This window comes from Ictalurus furcatus, chromosome 3 (assembly GCF_023375685.1).
Source record: "Ictalurus furcatus strain D&B chromosome 3, Billie_1.0, whole genome shotgun sequence".
In the NCBI taxonomy this organism is placed as follows: domain Eukaryota; kingdom Metazoa; phylum Chordata; class Actinopteri; order Siluriformes; family Ictaluridae; genus Ictalurus; species Ictalurus furcatus.
In genome coordinates this window covers 29,594,284-29,616,701 of record NC_071257.1, presented here as the reverse complement: position 1 = coordinate 29,616,701, position 22,418 = coordinate 29,594,284, and the positions used below count along the sequence as shown (strand labels likewise).

The 22,418-nt window shown below is 37.0% G+C and overlaps 4 protein-coding genes across 4 annotated transcripts; all 4 read left to right on the top strand.

Moving 5' to 3' along the window:
- The first annotated feature begins 1,288 nt into the window (after window positions 1-1,288).
- Window positions 1,289-4,727, top strand: LOC128605741 (mucin-5AC-like). The gene is made up of 2 exons (XM_053621454.1): window positions 1,289-2,263; window positions 2,349-4,727. Exon 2 carries the CDS (start codon window positions 3,699-3,701, stop codon window positions 4,725-4,727), a length of 1,029 nt encoding a protein of 342 aa, XP_053477429.1. The 5' UTR covers window positions 1,289-2,263; window positions 2,349-3,698.
- A 10,319-nt stretch (window positions 4,728-15,046) lies between these two features.
- LOC128606014 (GTPase IMAP family member 9-like) lies at window positions 15,047-18,256 on the top strand. The gene is made up of 2 exons (XM_053621959.1): window positions 15,047-15,303; window positions 17,080-18,256. The coding sequence occupies exons 1-2, from the start codon at window positions 15,279-15,281 to the stop codon at window positions 17,883-17,885; spliced, it is 831 nt and encodes a 276-aa protein (XP_053477934.1). The 5' UTR covers window positions 15,047-15,278; the 3' UTR covers window positions 17,886-18,256.
- LOC128605740 (GTPase IMAP family member 3-like) lies at window positions 17,999-19,943 on the top strand. Its single transcript, XM_053621453.1, has 2 exons — window positions 17,999-18,083; window positions 18,493-19,943. The coding sequence occupies exons 1-2, from the start codon at window positions 17,999-18,001 to the stop codon at window positions 19,398-19,400; spliced, it is 993 nt and encodes a 330-aa protein (XP_053477428.1). The 3' UTR covers window positions 19,401-19,943.
- Window positions 19,732-20,888, top strand: LOC128605739 (GTPase IMAP family member 4). Its single transcript, XM_053621452.1, has 2 exons — window positions 19,732-19,735; window positions 19,935-20,888. The coding sequence occupies exons 1-2, from the start codon at window positions 19,732-19,734 to the stop codon at window positions 20,792-20,794; spliced, it is 864 nt and encodes a 287-aa protein (XP_053477427.1). The 3' UTR covers window positions 20,795-20,888.
- The last annotated feature ends 1,530 nt before the right edge of the window (window positions 20,889-22,418 follow it).

Sequence of the window (22,418 nt, the reverse complement as noted above, 5' to 3'; positions counted from 1 at the left end):
CGTTCAGAGACAGGTTGTTGGCTCTGCACCGGTCCGTTAGCTGCTGCACCTCCTCTCTGTATGCTGACTCATCGTTCTCGCTGATGAGACCCACCACGCTCGTGTCATCGGCGAACTTGATGATATGGTTGGAGCCGTGCATTGCTGCACAGTCGTGAGTCGGCAGAGTGAACAGCAGTGGACTGAGCACACAGCCCTGGGGGGCGCCAGTGCTCAGCGTGGTGGTGCTGGAGATGTTGAGGTCCTTTTTGCAGATATAGGATCAAGTGTCCTGTCTAGCGCTGTACCAAAAAGATATCGTATAGGCGTAAGGTCCAACTGGGTTTCCAAAACTTTGCTGTCAAATCGTGTACCTCTTTCCAAAAATGTTTACGTTTTCTACATTCCCAGAAGATGTGCATGATTGATCCTGTATAGGTATTACATCGACCCCATTTAGATGATTATATTAGGGTACATTTTTACTCAAACGAAGTGGGGTGAGGTACATCCTGTGCATAAATTTGTAGTTCTGTTCCGTTATTTTGTTACAGGATAACGATTGGTGAAAACATTCTTACATGTAGTCCCCCACTGGTCTTCATCAAAGTTACACCCAAGGTCCCTTTGCCACACATTTTTAAGTGAGGCCAGGGAAGAATGATGATGGTCTAACAGAGAACAATATGTCACAGAGATTTTCCCTTGCAATGTGGTTGAATTCAGCAGAATCTCCTCTATCCTGGACCACTCCGGTGATAGTCGGTCTGCCTTTTCAAAAGTGGTTATCAAATGACGAATTTGCAAATATTTGTCAAACTCCTGTCTCGGAATCTTGCGCTCTGAGGTTAATTCCGAGAAGCACTTAAAGGAGCGATTAGTAAACAAATGCTGAAACTGGTATATACCATATTCTTGTCACTTTATAAACAAGGATTTTCCAAGAGCAGGCGGCAGGTCTGGGCTGGAGGACAGAGGAGCTAACGTAGAACTTTAGGAAAGGATCCACAGAACCTCTTTACATCTCGCCAGGCCCGAAGTGTATTATAAATAACTTGAGTTCTCGTCACTGAATGTAATGCGTTTATGTTGTTAATAAAAGGTAAAGAGGTCAGAGGCGTAGGAGAGCAAACGTCTTCTTCAAAATCTGGCCAGTGAGCAGTTCTGCGTTCTTGCATCCAGCTAATCATACCTTTTGTCTGAGTGGCCCAATAGTACAGCTGAAGGTCAGGGAGTCCCAGTCCTCCTTTTTCTTTAGTCCTAGTTAATATTTCAAAAGAAATTCTAGGTTTTTAATTCTTCCAAATAAACGAGCTTATACATTTTTTTATGGATCATAAAAATTCTTTATTCTGCTAGCAGGGTAGTGATTGAAATAAAGAAACTAATCATGGTAGTATATTCATTTTTATCACATCAATTATTCCAAAAAGTGAAACAGGAAGCAGGTTCCAAATCTTCCTTAATCTTTTTAAGAAGAGGGGAGAAGTTTATGTAAAATAAATCTTTGAGCTTTGGAGATACATTCACCCCAAGATATTTGAATCCAATCTGAGCCCGAGTAAAGGGTTCACGTTTCTCCTAGGAAGCAGATGCTGTCGTGTGATAAAGGAGAGCTAACTAGTGGGTGGAAATTGGCAAATTCCAAAAATAATTGAGAGAAAGTGGATCGAAAAATGGCACTTAATGTCACTGTGCAGAACTCTTACATAAGTACAGAGATAATATTCTTTGTCAATACAGTCCCAAATCCAGGAGATAGTTTTCATATGAAATTGACTTAGGCAAGCCCAGTACCCAAATTTTGCTTGGGCTAACACGTCCAGATGCACTTATGAAGGCCTGCATAAGTAGCTGAATAGTGGAGGGAAAAAAAAGCACACTAATTAGTCACAGGTGATTTTAGATTGCTATGTCACTGATTTCCTTGGGAAACTAATTAAGGGCTACATGATATACATATATATATATATATATGGGCTCACAGGGGCTTTTGAGCTCTTGCGGAATGTTTTAGTTTGTGGTGGTGTAGGTAAACGTGTAAGAAGAGTAGAAATGGTGTGGCAAAAAAGGGAAACATGGTTTATGTTTATAGCAGTATTGACATTGATCCCCTCAGCATTTTGTCTTGTAGTTCCTAAGGGTAAATTGGTTCAGGCTGGTACACTTATCATTGGCTCCAGCAGAATTACAAATGAAACCAAGGATGGCACCGTTAAGAAAGTGCATGACGAATATGTTGGAGATACCAACGGATACCAATCTGATCAGCCAGAGTTAACAGGTAGAAATGTAATCCATCATTTGCTATGTGGCATCATGTTGTTGTCCTGGTGTTGGTGTAACTATTTTCACTTGCTTGCCAGAAGGGTCCCAACTGTCAACCTTAATGCTCAGGCGCTGGAGTCCGTCAGTGCAGTGTGATGATGATTCAATGTCCTTGCATATCCAGGGAAGTCGAGTACCCAACTTCTTGGTTGAGACAAGTGAGTGTGCTCTTGCTGAAATTTTCCTGCATCAAAGGTTTGGTTTTTAAGACCACACCAATTCCACTACAGTACAGTTGAAAGCAGTACTTTATAGAACCGTCTGTGGTCTAAAGCAAGTGTGATGCTTTATCTCTGGAGGGTAAAGGCTTGTGCTCAATTTTTTTTCACTGGCCTTATTTATCTTGCTGCATGTAATTGTAATTAAGGGCTATACAAGTGTCCTATTCCTTGTGACTGTCTGGGATCTTGCAAGTATTGACTAACTTGCTACAAACAAGTGAGATCTATTTTCAAAGTGGCGGTCAAGCTCGCATGTTGACCAGCCTTGCTTTCAAAATGGAACTACTCTCCCTTCAGTTTGAACTGATTAAAATGCAAAACAATTGTTCTCTGGCACAGAATAAAACTTTGCTTTCCTTAGGTGAAGAGGGCCTAGTACCATTATCACAAATGCCGTCCCACTGCGGCTTTTCGTTGAGGAGGGCCCACGGAGACGTTGCACTCATTGCCAAGTACGCTGGCTGTAACGTTGCACAGCAGGTAACCTGCAGTTGACTGGCCCATCGTAGAGATGCTAATTGCATGTATATTCTTATCCTCAAAAAAATGTTCCTGTTACTGATTAGTCTAAATACCTTTTTTTTGTTTGTTTTTAAAGAAAAGGGATACATTTGCATTTTATGTTGGGGGGTCTTTTTTTTTTTTTTTTTTTTTTTTTTTTTTTTCCCCAAATGTGTTCTTGATGAGCAAGTCAGATTGGTAATTGCAGGGGAATAGCTACATCCTGCCGTTACGGGTTTCGGGAGTTGCTGTGAAGATGGTCTGTCCTGTGGCTTGTCCTCTCACTGTCTCCTGTAGCCCTTCAGCTATGGTTGTCAATCTTGGTGTGTCTACAGCTGCTCTCAGGCTGAAGGGTGAGATTAGTTTCTGTGTTCGGATTGGATTTATTTTCAGTGAGTGACTTGCTGTACAATGTTTGATGATGGAATGCTACTGGATAATCTGGCACTGAGAAAGCATTTGATTTTAGTGAATGGTGTGTGGCAACCTGTGTACCAAGCTTCTACCTGTGGATTTACCTTGGAAGTTGTGGGAGGTGGACTGACCCTCACTGCACCATATGCAAGCAACTGCTGGCAGTTTGAGGTAATTCTGTATTTATCAGCTTGTATGCTGAGATCATAACTACTTGACTGTTAATCCTGCAACTTCCTTTGTCAGGGTGCCAAGATGCTTTTGTCTGTGCAATACATGGATAGGGAGTTGACCTTGTCCTGCCCAGCTGTTCAGCCCCCAGCTACTACTCCTTTACCTGCTCACATGTATGTCCCACATGTTCATATGGGTTACCCTTTTCCTTATGGTTCTTGTATAACATGGCATTTCCATTCTAGGGATCCTGGAGCTTCCACAGATGCCCCCATGACTACCTTGGCTACTACGGTTGCACCAGCTAGTGCTGGTCAGCTGCCTTTGTATCCTTGGTTACGTGGACTGTATTATCCTAGTGGTTATGGAATGCCATGGAATTTCCCATATGGCCATCCTGGAGCTCCCCCAGTTACCCAGACCACTACAACTACTCCGGCTACTACATCTACTCCAGCTGCTGCTACTACATCTACTCCAGCTGCCACAGTTGCACCAGCTAGTGCTGGTCAGCTGCCTTTGTATCCTTGGTTATCTGGAATGTATTATCCTAGTGGTTATGGAATGCCATGGAATTTCCCATATGGCCATCCTGGAGCTCCCCCAGTTACCCAGACCACTACAACTACTCCGGCTACTACATCTACTCCAGCTGCTGCTACTACATCTACTCCAGCTGCCACAGTTGCACCAGCTAGTGCTGGTCAGCTGCCTTTGTATCCTTGGTTATCTGGAATGTATTATCCTAGTGGTTATGGAATGCCATGGAATTTCCCATATGGCCATCCTGGAACTCCCCCAGTTACCCAGACCACTACAGCTACTACAACTACCACAGTTGCACCAGCCAGTGCTGATCAGCCACTTTTGTATCCTTGGTTACCTGGAATGTATAAACCTTATGTCCCTATGGGTTCACCTGGTGCTCCAGTATCTGGCCCCAACAGTGGGGTTAAACAGCAGATGTACCAAATGCCCTGGATGAATGCTTTTCCCCCAAGTACCTGGCTTGAAATCAAACGCCAGGCTCTCCAGTGGTTAACCCATCCAAATTTGTCAGGTCCGGCTAATTTTTCTCCACTACAGGTTGGAGCACGTCCAGGAAAATGAGCAATACTATTCTGTGGTTATCAAATGGAGGTGGTGATGGATCAATAAAAACAATTCAAAATGGTGCAGTGGTCATGTGTCTTGTTTGTTCACAAGATTTCTACTCTAGTGCTTCCTACTTTATGCTAGTTAAGTGTGTGGAGCCTTGTGACATTGGCCTAGGTATTGCCTCTTTGACCCCGTCGTCTATTCCTTCATTTTGCAAACCTATCCCAACTCCTCATTCTAATTACTAGTCCAATATAGAATTTTCAGAATTGTGCCAACTGGTCTTCTCTTCACCAGTGCCATTTTAAATCCCTATTTAAAGATTAATTTCATCTTCTCAGATATAGAAAATAAAGCTTAAAATGACTTGCATGTATCTATAGCCATCTGCAAGAAGACCCTCATTCTGGCTGACCAAATCCAGTTTTTTGTTTCATAATTAGTATAAAATACATGAGGTACTGTCTTTATAAAAGCACTGCATAACCGCCTTCTAGTTCTGTTTTGGGCCTGACTACCCAAACCTTGTGTGCTCCCTGAAAAGTTGGACGTTGATGCTAAAAGATCATGGCGCTAAAATGGCTATGCACACACTGCCCTTGCCTGACTGGCTGCGGAGGTGGTATGGGATGTATTTTATGATTTAAAGGGGTTCCCCCTTCCTGAACATAACGGACTTGGTTTATGCACTCGTTCTCACTAAAGGTATCTGGGGCATGTAGAGTGTGAATGTCTTCTGGAATTTGGAGAGTTCCTCCCTAATCTAGTTGTTGCATTGGTAAACACTACAATCATTAGACTTCACAAGTCATTTTGGTAGACTGCATCATCTGTTCAAGTGGTTTTATAGTGGTTAATAAAATAGTTACATTTTAGTGTAAATGTTAAATCTAAATGTCCATAACTAGTTCACTATATCAAGTGCACTCACTCACATACTTTCAGTAAGGGTTATAGTGGATCCGGAGCTTATTCCAGGAACACTAGGAATCATCTGGGAATACACCCTGAATGAGACATGAGTCCATTACAGGGCACCCTGTACACACACACTCAGCATGGAATCCAGTCCATGCTGTTCTAGCAGTAATAAGAGATTTCTATTATAATAAATTATTTTCTATAATTAAGAAAGCTCTCCTTCCATACACTTTGGAAGACTACTAGCTTAGTTTGACTCTATTTATGTTCTAACTTTCAAGTGGTCTATTTCAAGTTGAGGGTATGATCAATACACCAGGGGGCAAGACTTTTCCCGATAATTATTTTCCATTTTTCACATTATTTAGCATAATGTGACTCCAAGCATTCAGTTAATTCATCAAGATTTGTTGGGTCAATGGCTGAACTAACCAAAGTCAATAAATCTGAAAGATATTAAGTAAACCTGGGTATAGTAGCTCATGTGGTTATACATTTGATGCAGTAGCAGGATTAAGACACATTTTAATTTAAATTTTTCTGGATGTATGTATTTGGTATGTGATGGCTCCAACTCCTTCTCCAGTTCTTCAGTTGTTGTCCTCAGGTTCAGTTTTTAACATTTTGGACCAAAGTTCTTTTATCCCTGGAAGTTAATTTGTGCCTTTTTCCTGAATGATGCCCAAAGGGTTAGGATTTACAGTTCACATTGTCTGAGGAAAGCTACCAGCAACTGTAAAGTTTGCACTTAGCCCTGCCATCATCTGTTTGCATGCTTGCCATCCTGCCACATTCTTTCATTGATGCACCTTCAGTCAAAGGAACAGGAAAAACAGGAAGGTTGTGACCTTTGAGAGGTGGGAAGGGCTGTGAGGTTTGAGACACCGGGCGCTTGGATCCTGTTGCAAAAAAACAGGCTTGTATTAGTTCCTCTTGTTATATGCCTCCTTTGTTGTTATTCTTTGTTATCATTATTTTCTTTTTTCCTGATTGTGCTCACCTGCAATTGGTGCATTTAAACTTTCTGTGTTCCCCATGTTTTTACAAAGTCTTATCATGCATCTCTTGAGCAAGTTTTGGTTGATAATTTTTGTCTTGTTATTTCTTGACTCTTTGCCTTGTTTTCTGTTTCACAAATATGTCTTATCCTACTGTGTACCTGCCTATCTGTGAATAATGATGGGTAACAGACTGAACGCCTATTTGTTTAGTCATGTTTTTTGTTCATATTATTTTTCTGAAGGTGATATAGCCAAATTAATGCATGTTTACTTAGAGAAGAAGGAACCAGTGTTTCTTGTCAGCTGTTTTTATATTCATCATGTAGAACTGTCACAGATTTTATTGTTTCCTAAAGATGGAAAATGCCTTGTTGGATGATTTATGTCACTCCCAAAGTGCACTCCTTTAACTGCAGAATGCATTAATTTAGGGTTTGTCATGGCGTGAGACTCATATGTTTCAGTTTCTTTTCTGTTTTTTTGCTCTTTCAGAATCCTTAATCACTCTTCAGGGCTCAGATGGCACCTTTCAGTTTAGCCAGCATTTCTGTATCTCCCTGTCCTACTTCTTCTTCTTCTTCTTCTTCTTCTTCTTCTGTCACAATTAATTTTCATTTCATTGGACGATTCTTTCCACATAACAATATGTGTAAATGGTGTAGTTTTATTTCATGATCTGCTTGTTCTTATGTTCTGTCTTTTGTTAAAGATATTATAGCTTTTCCATCATGCCCTGAGGTCCTGTATACCCCCACCAGCCTTTCTAATGAACTCATTAATACAAACATCCTTGAATTTGTAATCATGTATGAAAAGAAGCAAAGTATACCAGGATACTTGCTCTCAAAATACAATCTGAATCTTCATCTCATCTTGCTTTTCCTCCACTATGAAGCAATCCATCACTCTGACAGTGAGAATAATTCGTTGCTGTACTAACTTTTATGTAACAGGTTTTTATATGCTAGTATTCTTAGATTGTGATCTACAATATTTGGACTAGCATGATATGTTTTGTAAAGAAGGCTACAAAGCACTTCTGTAAGTTGCTCTGGATAAGGTCATCTGTCAAATTATGTTAATGTAAATTTACAAAAATGGGTGTGTTAATTACTTCAGTTCTGCAAGAATAAACAAATCTGCAGCAGCACTTCAAATGAAGCATTATTATTACTATTATTATTATTACTATTATTATTATTTTATTATCTGTTATCTTTTGACTAAGATATTCTCATGCGTGGCTCAACTGTTGTTCAAATTGTTGTTACTTTCCAAATAAAAAGTTTTTTATTTTGTTTTTTATCTAGAAATCCTATGTAGACAGGCCAAGTGGCACACCTCAACTATGACCAATCTCACTGGTATTCTTACTTTCAGGTGAGTCTTTACAGTTTTAGATTAGAAGACATTATTAACCCTTGTGTGTCCTTATGGACATTTTTGTCTTTTTCATTTTTTTATTATCATTTTGTCTGTGTTAATGCAAACAGCATAGGTTTTGCAAAAGGTGTGTATTTTTATTGGGGTTTTAATATTCCACCCTTATTTGCTTTCATAAATATATTTTAAACTAGGTACACAAAATAGTTACACTCAGGACCTTAATTACAAAAATGTCCTCATTGAAACCCATTCAAACTGCAATATTTAATCCCCATGACGTTTAAGAATAAAATCATGAAGTCTGTTAATAGGCTTTTATTTTGTTGACAAGGTTTCAAAACATTAAAAAAAAAAAAATTATTCTGAATTGTGTACTATTTTCTCAGGTTTATCCTTTTTTCTGATTCTGCTGTATTATAGGCCCTGCAGACCAACTGAATAAATGATGCAGCTATAATTGTGTGAGTGTGTTTGTAATGAAAATTTTATGTGTGTGAACAGTTTGAAAGAAAGAAATGATACTGTACTGGAAATCACAAATCCCACGCCATGTATATGAGATAAAGGTGGTTACTGAGCGTTGAAGATTTTTGCATTTTGTAAAGAAACAGCGTTTAAATGGTAAAAATTCTGAAAATGAATGAATGTTTGGTAATTATGATCAGAACTGATGCTGGTAAAAAATCGAAGTCAGTGAAAGTGTAGAAAAATATTAATATATAATATTTCTATGACAGTTTTTGACAATGGACATTTTTGTCTTTATGGATCTGTGTGGTAGGTTTTATTTTTAAATCTGACACTGCATAAAAATATGAATGCATCAAAATAAATGTTTTTGTTAATCACTGACATATAAAGACTGTAATAATTAAGGAAATAAATTATGCTTAGCATTTAGTATAAATAATGGCAAAAAATTTTCCCTCACCTTTCAAAGTGAGGGAGTACCTGTGACCCTTCAGAGGAAGAAAAAGATAGAGTTTTTTTTTCAATGATTCAGAGGGAGAGGTTGATGGGAAGTGTTGCAAACTTGAGAAGCAGGAAGGTTGCGAGCTTTGCGAGATGGGAAGGGCTGCAAGCTTTGAGAGATTGGCAAGGCTGTGAGGTTTGAGACACAGGATGAATGGATCCTGTCGCAAAAGCCATATGTTTGTTTTCCTTCCTCTTCTTATATATCTCTTCTTCTTCTTCTTCTTCTTCTTCTTCTTGTGGTCAGTGGTGGCTTGGTGGTTAAGGCTCTGGGTTACTGACCGGAAGGTCGGGGGGGTCAAGCCCCAGCACTGAAAGTCTCTGGCTTACTGATTGGAAGGACTGAGGTTTATGCACTGCCAAGCTGCCACTGTTGGGCCCTTGAGCAAGGTCTTTAACCTTCTCTGCTCCAGGGGTGCTGTATCATGGCTGACCCCATCTTCTGGACATGCTGGGGTATGTGTTTTACATGTTGGGGTATGCACATTTCACTGTGCTGTAATGTATATGTGATCAATAAAGACTCATTATCATTATTATTGACTTTTTCCTGATTGTGCTCACCTGTGCCTTATTTTGATTTATTAATTGGTGCATTTATATTTTCTGCATTTCTCATGTCTTTGCAAAGTCTTGTCATACATCTCTTGAGCAAGTTTGGTTTTATCATTCCTGTCTTGTTTTTATTTATTGACTCTTTGTCTTGCTTTCTGTTTCACAAATATGGATTACCCTACTGTGTACCTACCTGTCTGTGAATAACGATGATTAATAGGCTGAAAACCTGTTGGTTTAGTTAAGTCTTTTGGTAATAGCTTTTCCCCTTAAGTAAAGGCAGAGATCTGGAGTGTTCATGGGTATAGAGTGTTATGGTAAACTGGATTCAAATAACTGTAAGCAAAATGCCTCTACAGAGCGATGCTATTTTCCTTTAATTTGTCACTTTGCTGTAGGTGATACAGGCAAATAAATGTATACTTACATACAGAAGAAAGAACCAGTTTTTCATGTCAGCTGAAAATGCCTTGTTGGATGATTTATGTCACTTCCAACATGCACTCCTTTAACTGCAGAATGCATTAATTTAGGGTTTGTCATGGTGTGAGACTCATATGTTTCAGTTTCCTTTCTGTTTTTTTTCCCCCTTTCAGAATCCTTAATCACTCTTGAGGGCTCAGATGGCAGCTTTCAGTTCAACCAGCATTTCTGTATCTCCCTGTCCTACTTCTTCTTCTTCTTCTTCTTCTTCTTCTTCTTCTTCTTCTGTCACAATTAATTTCCATTTCATTGGAAGATTCTTTCCACATAACAATATATGTAAATGGAAGTTTTACTTAATGATCTGCTTGTTCTTATGTTCTGTCTTTTGTTAAATATATGATAGCTTTTCCATCATGCCCTGAGGTCCTGTTCACCCCCACCAGCCTTTCTAATGAACTCACCAATACAAACATCCTTGAATTTGTAATCATGTATGAAATGAAACAAAGTATACCAGGATACTTGCTCTCAAAATACAATCTGGATCTGCATCACATCTTGCTTTTCCTCCACTATGAAGCAATCCCTTGCTCTGACAGTGAGAATAATTCGTTGCTGTACTAACTTTTATGTAACAGGTTTTTACATGCTAGTATTCTTAGATCGTGACCTACAATATTTGGATTATCATGAGATGTTTTTTAAAGAAGGCTACAAAGCACTTTTTTCTGTAAGCTGCTCTGGATAAGGTCATATGTCAAATGATGTTAATGTAAATTTATGAAAATCTGTGTGTTATTTACTTTAGTTCTGCAAGAATAAACAAATCTGCAGCAGCACTTCAAATGAAGCATTATTATTATTATTGTTGTTGTTGTTGTTGTTATTATTGATATTATTATTATTATTATTATTATTATTATTATTATTATCTGTTATCTGTTATCTGTTGACTAAGATATTCTCATGTGTGGTTCAACTGTTGTTCAACTGTTGTTACTTTCCAATCTATTTTTTTTTTTTTTAATCTGGAAATCCTATGTACACAGGCCAAGTGGCACACCTCAACTATGACCAATCTCACTGGTATTCTTACTTTCAGGTGAGTCTTTACAGTTTTAGATTAGAAGACATTATTAACCCTTGTGTGTCCTTATGGACATTTTTGTCTTTTTCATTTTTATTTTATTTTTTTATCATTTTGTCTGTGTTAATGCAAACAGCATAAGTTTTGCAAAAGGTGTGTATTTTTATTGGGATTTTAATATTCCACCGTAAGGACACCTTAAGGACAAAACTGTCCTCATTGAAACCCATTCAAACTGCAATATTTAATCCCCATGACATTTAAGAATAAAATCATGAAGTCTTATGAAATCATGTTTTTCCTTTTTTCTGATTCTGCTGTATTATAGGCCCTTCGGACCAACTGAATAAATGATGCAGTTATAATTGTGTGAGTGTGTGTTTTTTACTGAAAATTTTACGTGTGTGAACAGTTTGAAAGAAATGATACTGTACTGGAAATCACAAATCCCACACCATGTATATGAGTTAAAGAAGGTTACTGAGCGTTGAAGATTTTTGCATTATGTAAAGAAACAGCGTTTAAATGGTAAAAATTCTGAAAATGAATGAATGTTTGGTAATTATGATCAGAACTGATGCTGGTAAAAAATCGAAGTCAGTGAAAGTGTAGAAAAATATTAATATATAATATTTCTATGACAGTTTTTGACAATGGACATTTTTGTCTTTATGGATCTGAGTGGTAGGTTTTATTTTTAAATCTGACACTGCATAAAAATATGAATGCATCAAAATAAATGTTTTTGTTAATCACTGACATATAAAGACTGTAATAATTAAGGAAATAAATTATGCTTAGCATTTAGTATAAATAATGGCAAAATTTTTCCCTCACCTTTCAAAGTGAGGGAGTACCTGTGACCCTTCAGAGGAAGAAAAAGATAGAGTTTTTTTTTCAATGATTCAGAGGGAGAGGTTGATGGGAAATGTTGTAAACTTGAGAAGCAGGAAGGTTGCGAGCTTTGCGAGATGGGAAGGGCTGCAAGCTTTGAGAGATTGGCAAGGCTGTGAGGTTTGAGACACAGGATGAATGGATCCTGTCGCAAAAGCCATATGTTTGTTTTACTTCCTCTTCTTATATATCTCTTTTGTTGTTGTTGTTGTTATTATTATTATTTTTGTTATTAGCCTTTGTTGTTATCGGTGGTGGCTTGGTGGTTAAGGCTCTGGGTTACTGATCGGAAGGTCAGGGGTTCAAGTCCCAGCACTGAAAGTCTCTGGGTTACTCTTTGGAAGGTCTGAGGTTTAAGCGCTGCCACTGTTGGGCCCTTGAGCAAGGCCTTTAACCCTCTCTGCTCCAGGGGTGCTGTATCATGGCTGACCCCAGCTTCTGGGCATGCTGGGGTATGTGTTTTACATGTTAGGGTATGCACATTTCACTGTGCTGTAATGTATATGTGATCAATAAAGACTCATTATCATTATTATTGTCTTTTTCCTGATTGTGCTCACCTGTGCCTTATTTTGATTTATTAATTGGTGCATTTATATTTTCTGCATTTCTCATGTTTTTGCAAAGTCTTGTCATACATCTCTTGAGCAAGTTTGTTTTTATCATTCCTGTCTTGTTTTTATTTATTGACTCTTTGTCTTGCTTTCTGTTTCACAAATATGGATTACCCTACTGTGTACCTACCTGTCTGTGAATAACGATGATTAATAGGTTGAAAACCTGTTGGTTTAGTTAAGTCTTTTGGTAATAGCTTTTCCCCTTAAGTAAAGGCAGAGATCTGGAGTGTTCATGGGTATAGAGTGTTATGGTAAACTGGACTCAAATAACTGTAAGCTAAATGCCTCTACAGAGCGATGCTATTTTCCTTTAATTTGTCACTTTGCTGTAGGTGATACAGGGAAATAAATGTATACTTACATACAGAAGAAAGATTCCAGTTTTTCATGTCAGCTGAAAATGCCTTGTTAGATGATTTATGCCACTCCCAATATGCACTCCTTTAACTGCAGAATGCATTAATTTAGGGTTTGTCATGGTGTGAGACTCATATGTTTCAGTTTCCTTTCTGTTTTTTTTCCCCCTTTCAGAATCCTTAATCACTCTTGAGGGCTCAGATGGCAGCTTTCAGTTCAACCAGCATTTCTGTATCTCCCTGTCCTTCTTCTTCTTCTTCTTCTTCTTCTTCTTCTTCTTCAGTCACAATTAATTTCCATTTCATTGGAAGATTCTTTCCACATAACAATATATGTAAATGGAAGTTTTACTTAATGATCTGCTTGTTCTTATGTTCTGTCTTTTGTTAAATATATGATAGCTTTTCCATCATGCCCTGAGGTCCTGTTCACCCCCACCAGCCTTTCTAATGAACTCACCAATACAAACATCCTTGAATTTGTAATCATGTATGAAATGAAACAAAGTATACCAGGATACTTGCTCTCAAAATACAATCTGGATCTGCATCACATCTTGCTTTTCCTCCACTATGAAGCAATCCCTCGCTCTGACAGTGAGAATAATTCGTTGCTGTACTAACTTTTATGTAACAGGTTTTTACATGCTAGTATTCTTAGATCGTGACCTACAATATTTGGATTATCATGAGATGTTTTTTAAAGAAGGCTACAAAGCACTTTTTTCTGTAAGCTGCTCTGGATAAGGTCATATGTCAAATGATGTTAATGTAAATTTATGAAAATCTGTGTGTTATTTACTTTAGTTCTGCAAGAATAAACAAATCTGCAGCAGCACTTCAAATGAAGCATTATTATTATTATTATTATTATTATTATTATTTTTATTATTATTATTGTTGTTGTTGTTGTTGTTGTTATTGATGTTATTATTGTTATTATTATTATTATTATTATTATTATTATTATTATTATTATCTGTTATCTGTTATCTGTTGACTAAGATATTCTCATGCGTGGTTCAACTGTTGTTCAACTGTTGTTACTTTCCAATCTATTTTTATTTTTTTTTTAAATCTGGAAATCCTTTGTACACAGGCCAAGTGGCACACCTCAACTATGACCAATCTCATTGGTATTCTTACTTTCAGGTGAGTCTTTACAGTTTTAGATTAGAAGACATTATTAACCCTTGTGTGTCCTTATGGACATTTTTGTCTTTTTCATTTTTATTTTATTTTTTTATCATTTTGTCTGTGTTGATGCAAACAGCATAAGTTTTGCAAAAGGTGTGTATTTTTATTGGGATTTTAATATTCCACCGTAAGGACACCTTAAGGACAAAACTGTCCTCATTGAAACCCATTCAAACTGCAATATTTAATCCCCATGACATTTAAGAATAAAATCATGAAGTCTTATGAAATCATGTTTTTCCTTTTTTCTGATTCTGCTGTATTATAGGCCCTTCGGACCAACTGAATAAATGATGCAGCTATAATTGTGTGAGTGTGTTTGTACTGAAAATTTTACGTGTGTGAACAGTTTGAAAGAAAGAAATGATACTGTACTGGAAATCACAAATCCCACGCCATGTATATGACTCAAATAAGGTTACTGAGCGTTGAAGATTTTTGCATTATGTAAGGAAACCAGCGTTTAAACTGTAAAAATTCTGAAAATGAATGAATGTTTGGTAATTATGATCAGAACTGATGCTGGTAAAAAATCGAAGTCAGTGAAAGTGTAGAAAAATATTAATATATAATATTTCTATGACAGTTTTTGACAATGGACATTTTTGCCTTTATGGATCTGTGTGGTAGGTTTTATTTTTAAATCTGACACTGCATAAAAATATGAATGCATCAAAATAAATGTTTTTGTTAATCATTGACGTATAAAGACTGTAATAATTAAGGAAATAAATTATGCTTGGCATTTGGTATAAATAATGGCAAAAAATTTTCCCTCACCTTTCAAAGTGAGGGAGTACCTGTGACATGGACATTTTTGTCCTCTATCGACCCATGTGTAACTTTTGTTAATTGATGCACAAGGATTAAAATTATCTGTCATTCCAATTTGGGCCAACAAACAGGCTAATTGTCTTTTGTGAGGAAGGAAGACTGAGTTTCAGAGATCCACCCCAGCGAAACTGACACACTATGAACATATACAGCACAGATGTAATGTTTAGCCACTTTCTTAGCTCAGAAAAAATAAAGGTGTGTGTCATGACCTGAGTATTTAAACACTAGCTCCTACAGCAGCATCAAACAGGTACCACAGCGACTTCACTACATAAACACCTCAGCACAGAGAAACACTTGATCTCTGCATTAGAATGAGTGCAATGGAAACTGAGAAAGGTGAGACCATTTAAACTTTTACTAGTAAGTCATTTGGTCTTAAAACTACTTTTAACTTACTTTTAACTTTGTATACCATTTAAAAAAATATTAGCTGTTAATGTGCATTACTGTCTTTTATTTATTTATTTAAATTAGAGGTCTGTCTTGTACTATCTTTTACCTGGCAAAGCTTTGAGATTTTGACTAACCTCGAATGATATGTGTGTGTATTATTATTAGTAGCAGTAGTAGTAGTAGTATTAATAGTAGTAGTAGTAGTAGTAGTAGTAGTAGTAGTATAAATGCATTCAACAAATCCTAATTTTTGAACGTGATCAGGTTTAGCTGCATTGTTTCTGCATTGATTATTTCTTCCATAAGTAGAAGTCTATAAATTCCTTATTACATTTTAAGAAATGGAAAAAGTAATCTAATCTAAAAGCATTGTGATTAAGCCCAATTACGATACAGCATTTAATAATTTATTACCCAGTATCAATACATTTATATATAATTGTATATTAAATTGTGCTAGTTATGACTACACAACTATAACATGAAAAAAAGAACAATAATATTACTTAATGCTGGAAAGTTGAATTGTAAAGATTACTGGGCCATTTATCCTTCAAAAAAAAAATCAAAAATAGAAAATGTATAGTCAAGATATAAAAAAAATTGTGGGTTTTTTTTTCCTTTTGCTGTCAAATGTAATAGGATGTAATATAATAGAGAGACAATTTAAAAATAAAAAGACTAACACAAAATAACAATATGTGAATGAGAAGATAGCAAACAATGAAATAAACATCTAATTAGAGTCTGCATGAATAGTCCTAGTTGTACTTAACACATTAATCACTGCAAATATGGTTTAAATGAACAATATGGCACATATTGCAAAATACTAAATAATAGGATGTGCGGAAGTTTATAAAGCCACGAGATACAAAATCATCATAAAATCCAAAAATGTGTGCACAGGGTATAAACTTTATTTTAAAAATTCCACAATTTAAATTTGCTATGTTGATTGTCGGATTAATAAAAATCATGCTACTACTTGGTCAATTCTGTGTGTGCCAATAAAAAGGCAACTATGTGCCCATGTTTTAAAGGTCTTTGGGATGGGTGATGTATCTGATTTCTTATATGAGCATTTTTTAAATAGTATATTAATTAATAGTGTAATTTATGTATTTGATATTCGTCTCAAAGTGCATTCCATAGTTTTGTTGAATATATTCAATAAAATGTATTTGCATTTATTAAAAATGCACCTTGATATGCTGTGATTAAAGTGGTGCTGGACTGGTCTTCTATTGAGGTGATATTGCAAAAGAAAATGTACTTAAGTACAAGGTCAAAATCGCACATAACTGAGACACACCTCTGTTTTGTACAAACCCCACCCAACATGCGTAACTCATGCATAGCTTCTGAATTGTGCTTTAGTCCGTAGTTATGTCTGAGGTCTAAATACCAATGTGCACAATGTCAGTATTTGATCTTCAATAAGCACATGTAATGCATATCTAAATACAGCCCTGAGAGACAATATTCAACTGTGAAAGTAAATAAAGTAAACACATTTAATATTGAGGGGATAGACTGTGTTGTATATATTACAACACAGTATAAACTATATATGGCAAATCTTTTTTTATTGGGAATTAATAAAGATATCAATAGACAACAGCTATGAAAAGCTAAATGTTAAAGGCCATTGTTATGCCTTATGCTCAACGCAAGTGAAATAAATATAGAAATAATGGTATACTTGTCATTTAACAGTGCAGAGTGAGCAGGTGAATACTAGTGAAGTGAGGATCGTGCTGGTGGGAAAGACTGGAGTGGGGAAGAGTGCTGCAGGAAACACTATCCTGGGAGAAGAAGCATTCAGATCTGACTTGTCCAGCTCATCTGTGAGCTCAGACTCTGAAAAAGTCAAAGGGAAAATAAATGGCAGAAAGATTGCTGTAATAGATACACCAGGCCTTTTTGACACTGGCATTTCAAATGATGAAAATGCAAAAAGGATCAAGACATGCGTATTCCTCTCTGCACCGGGCCCGCATGTGTTTTTGGTGGTTATCCAACTGGGAAGATTCACAAAAGAAGAGGAAGCCACATTGGAAATAATCAAGAGTATCTTTGGTGATGATTCCCTACAGTACATCATGGTGCTCTTCACACACGGAGAAAGACTGGAAAAAAGTAAGAAGACTATTCATGAATTCGTTAGAAATACTCCTCAACTGATTAACTTTATTCAGACCACCAGTGGACGATATCACGTATTTAACAACGAAGTCAAGGACCCAATGCAGGTTAACATGCTGCTGGAACAGATAGAGCAGCTGATTACAAGAAATGGCGGACATCACTACACAAATGAAATGCTTCAGATGGCTGAAAAAGCAATTCAAGAGGAGCAGTTAAGGATTCAAAGAGAAACTCAAATGGATGCTGAGCAAGCAAGAGAGAAAGCAGAAAGAAGCAATATGTACATGAAAACTGCTGCTGGTGTTGGAGTAGCTACTGTAGCTGCAGGTCTCGCTACTGCTGCAGCACTCCGAGGACAATGCACAATACAGTAATATATCATTACGGATCCCATCTGAAATTAAGTAGACTGGACAAGGATTATTGACTTTAAAATGTAAGGACTTCTAGTTGCAAGGTGTTTAATAACAATAGAGGATAATGTATAATGGGGAAGTTTTTGAATTGGGGCTCCCTTCATGATTCCTATAATCATTTGAAATCTAAAATAATCAGGGAAAAGGATAGGGAGGGTGACAGTAAATTTTATAAAAGATCTCAAAATTAGATATCTTCATTTCCTATATTGCATGCAGCCCTACACTGAGTTACAGTTGTAATGTAATGGAAAAGAGTGTATTTTTTCTTTGTTATATTCATTTACAAAAACAATAAAACAATGCATGAAGTAAAACATGACAATCTGTTTCATCTCTCTCACGTTCATTTTGACCTTCATTCTGATTACACACACCTAGACTCCGTTACACAATCACAACCACTCATTCCACCAGTACATTGTGAAGTACACGCTCAGTGTCTTGAACCTTTAAACACACTTCCTGTACAGTGTCACTTGTTAATAAGTTACATTCTATTCATGTGAACAATTTTTAAAAGAAACTATTAAACTATTAAGCTATTAAGGGCAATTTCTTCCAGGAGCAAAGGAGCATCTGAGACTGGTGTTGGTCGGCCTTCAGGGTGTGGGGAAGAGTGCAGCAGGAAACACCATCCTGGGGCGTGGAGAGTTTCGGTCAGACATCAGCTCCAGCGCTCTGACGCTGCAGACCGAATGCAGGGAAGGTCTGGTATGTGGGAGAAGTGTGATGGTGGTGGACACTCCAGGTCTCTTCAGTAGCACACTCTCAGACACAGAGATGAAGCAGGAGATGGAGAAAGCAGTGACTCTCTGCCATCCAGGACCTCACGCTTTTCTCATCATCATCCAGCTGGGACGCTTCACAGAGCAAGAGAGGCACGTGATGGATGAGCTGACTGAAGTGTTGGGCTCAAACATTAATCTCTACTCCATGGTGCTATTTACTTATGGAGACAAACTGAAGAACAAAACAATAGATCAGTTTGTGAAAGAGGATAAGTATTTGATGAAACTGATTGGCAAATGTGGGGGACGGTACCATGTGTTCAATAATTCTGACACAGAAAATAAAGCTCAGGTCAGTGATTTCTTGGAGAAAATAGACACCATGATCAAGAGAAGGAAAAAACACCCATTATATGTAAAGAGTGCAAGACATGTGCAATATCCATGGGCAAAAATCCTCTGCATTACTTTGCCAGTTGTAACATTATTAGCAATTACCATGATGTATACTAAGAAGCAAGTACCAGCAGAGTCACAGCCATCATCAGTAAAGGAAGTTGTATCTAATGAGGTTACTAAGAAGGTCATAGAGTCAGTTCCTGTCCAACCTGAAGATGTTTTGGAGACAAGTGCACGATTTTGGCAAATGCTACATGGGGTAGATTTCAACTGGAAAGGGCTGATTCCTATAGGTCTAGGGTTAGGGGCAGGCTGGTGGATCCTGCGGAAATTACGGAAATAACTCCTGCAATGTAATGATTGGAAACCTCAAACAGATAATGAGATAATCAATAAGTTAAGATGGCTCTAAATGATTACTCACATTTTCTTCATATCAAACATTTAGTTTAATCTCACAAAGTTGGAAGGGAAGTCTATTATGCTTTAAGTCAATGTGCTAGATTTTTGTGCAGAATGTTTATTTAATGGTCTAAAGCAAGATAGTTCTCATGTTTAAATGTCTTCTTCATAATCAATGGCATAAAATATTATTGAGGTGAAACTGTAGTGATTTTGTTAAATTGTTGTACAAGGGATTTTCATTGTGAAATAAAGATAAGTTGTGTTTTGAAATGTGTTTTTGGAGTTGTTCATATGTCAAATGATCAAAACCACAACATTCACCCAAAGGTTATTTGCATTATATTGAACGTGAGCAGTGTCTGAGATATTAGCATATTTTTTTTATCATTAGGATTTTATTAAAAAAATAAAAATAAATAAATAAATAAAAAGGTTTGGTAAACAATTGTAACAATCTGTATTCTTTGAACAGTGCATGAACAGAAATCCAATGAAGATCTCCGCATTGTTCTTTTGGGGAAGACTGGGGTTGGAAAAAGTTCTGCTGGAAACACCATTCTGGGTGCAGAGGTCTTCAAATGTGACATATCAGCATCATCTGTGACCAAGGAATGCTGGAAGGACATCAGACAAGTAAATGATAGAAACATTTCAGTGATTGATACACCAGGCCTGTTTGATCCAAGTTTTACACTAGAAGAGACGGTCAATAGGATCAAGTTCTGCATCCCTCTCTCTGCTCCTGGCCCACATGTCTTCATGTTCGTGGTATCCCCTAGTAGATTCACTCAGGAAGACAAGAGGACAGTGGAGATCTTTCTGAAGGTATTTGGGGAAGATGCCATTAAACACACCATAGTCCTGTTCACCCAAGGAGACAAACTTGGTAAAAGAAACATGCAAGAGTTTGTTACTCAAAACCCAGATCTGGTACAACTATTCAGAATGTGTAACCAGAGACACCATGTTTTCAACAATGAGGAGAAGGATCCCACACAGGTGCTTCAACTGCTAGAAAAGATCGACAAAATGGTGTCAGAAAATGGAAGAAATTATTACAGCAATGAAATGCTGATGATGGCAGAACGAGCGATTGAGGAAGAGAAACAGCGGATTCTGAAGGAAAGCGAGGTGGAGAGACGCAGGCAGTTTGATGCTCTGAAAATGGAAGCTCTGTCTGAAGCTTACAAGGAGCTTCAGGAGAAGCAGGAGAGAGAGGCCAGAGCACAAGCAGAAAAGAATAACAAGTATATTTCCATAATGACACAGGTTTTGTGGACTCTCCTTAAGAATTTCCTCATAAAGCAATTACAAAATACAGGGAAAAAATAAGCAGAATTCATCTGTGTAATTATTTAATAGGGTTGTTTAATTTTTCTAATATATAAACCTCATATGTGAACATACTAGACATGAGTATACAAAAGAAAACATTTATTCATATGCTCGTTCTTACTTTCTGACACACAAATATACTGATAATATTCTGTACTTCTGTGTCTACGCGTGTCCTTCAATAATCTCTGTTGCTGTATGTGAATTTAAAAAATTATAGAAAAAATGTATTTTGTAATAAGTTCTGTTCTACCTGTCCCAAAAAAATTTAATCCTTAGTTTAAATGTCACATTTTTTGATGGGATGTGTAATATGGACATAGTTTTATGTGATGGAGCCGATGTATGTGATGGTAAGACGGTGTAAGTGCGAGGCAGCTTTATTCAATAAAGATGAAGCAGGACACATGAGACAGGAGGTGCAGGTGCGAACAGAAACATCCAGGATTCAAGAGAAAAAAATTGTTACACAAGGATCCCCTGGGACTAATAATGAAAAGGTGAGGTAATTTAACACCAACAGGTTATGGGGTGCAGAGAACACCAGATTTAGTCATAATAAATATAGTGTTGCATACAGAAGAAAACATACTAGAGGCAAAGAATTTGACTAAGACATATTATGGAAATGATGTCAGAGTGGAAAGCACACCAAACATAGAAAAGACCTAGAACTAATCACATAATGACAAAAACAGACTAGAGACAGAGCATCCAAATGGGACCTGATTACCAACTGGAGATTTAACAGGAAAAAAGACTCCATTTAAACATTTACTATTTAAAGGTCTTCCAAAATATTACTAGAATTACTGTTAGTATAGTAGCAATTATGATTGCGTTGAAGCACTTACCACCAGAGCCACTATCACAGCCATTATCAATTGCAAATGTTATCCCTAACGAGGTGACTGAGAATTGGATCAAATTTAACTAGAAATGAATGATTGCTATAGCTATAGTGTTAGAGACAGACTGGTGGATCCTAAGGAAATTATAGGAATACCTCCTGTGATGTCATGAAGAAAATGTCAAACTGCTAATGAAATGTTCAATAACTGATGGTGGGTCTAAATGATTACCCTTATTTTCTTCTTATCAAGCATTTAGTTTAATGCCAATCATTTAGAAGAGAAGGCTGTTCTCTTTTAATTCAGTTCTAGGTTTTTGTTCAGATTGTCTGGTGGAAGATATTGGACACATTCTGTTCTCATGTTTAAATGTCTATATAATATAAAGTATAAAATATTGTATAGTAATTGTAATGAAAATGTACTGATTGTGGTAAATTGCTCTCATATTAAAAATAAAAAACAAACTCAAATAAAATGTGCTTTTGGAATTGTTTGTAGACATTGCTATTTCCATAACATGCACCCAATTTGTTTGGGAAAGATTGGGATTGGGAAAAGTTTTTCAGGACACAAAAGTCCTGGTGAAGAGGCTTTCAGTTATGATATACAGCATCATCTGTTACAACAGCCTGCTCTAAGGTCGCCCAGCATGTAAATGAGAGGAAACATTGCAGTGATCGACACACTGGGTCTGTATGACTTTATTGTACTGATGTTTTACTCTAGAGGAAATAGTTAATAGGATCAAGCTCTGCACCTTTCTCTCT

Bases quoted from the DNA above. Each gene is read 5' to 3' on its own strand.
- LOC128605741 (XM_053621454.1), top strand. From the start codon at position 3,699: ATGCTTTTGTCTGTGCAATACATGGATAGGGAGTTGACCTTGTCCTGC.
- LOC128606014 (XM_053621959.1), top strand. From the start codon at position 15,279: ATGAGTGCAATGGAAACTGAGAAAG. The intron at 15,304-17,079 runs GTGAGACCATTT...GTCATTTAACAG, and splicing joins TGCAATGGAAACTGAGAAAG to TGCAGAGTGAGCAGGTGAAT.
- LOC128605740 (XM_053621453.1), top strand. From the start codon at position 17,999: ATGGGGAAGTTTTTGAATTGGGGCTCCCTTCATGATTCCTATAATCAT. The intron at 18,084-18,492 runs GTGACAGTAAAT...AATTTCTTCCAG, and splicing joins CAGGGAAAAGGATAGGGAGG to GAGCAAAGGAGCATCTGAGA.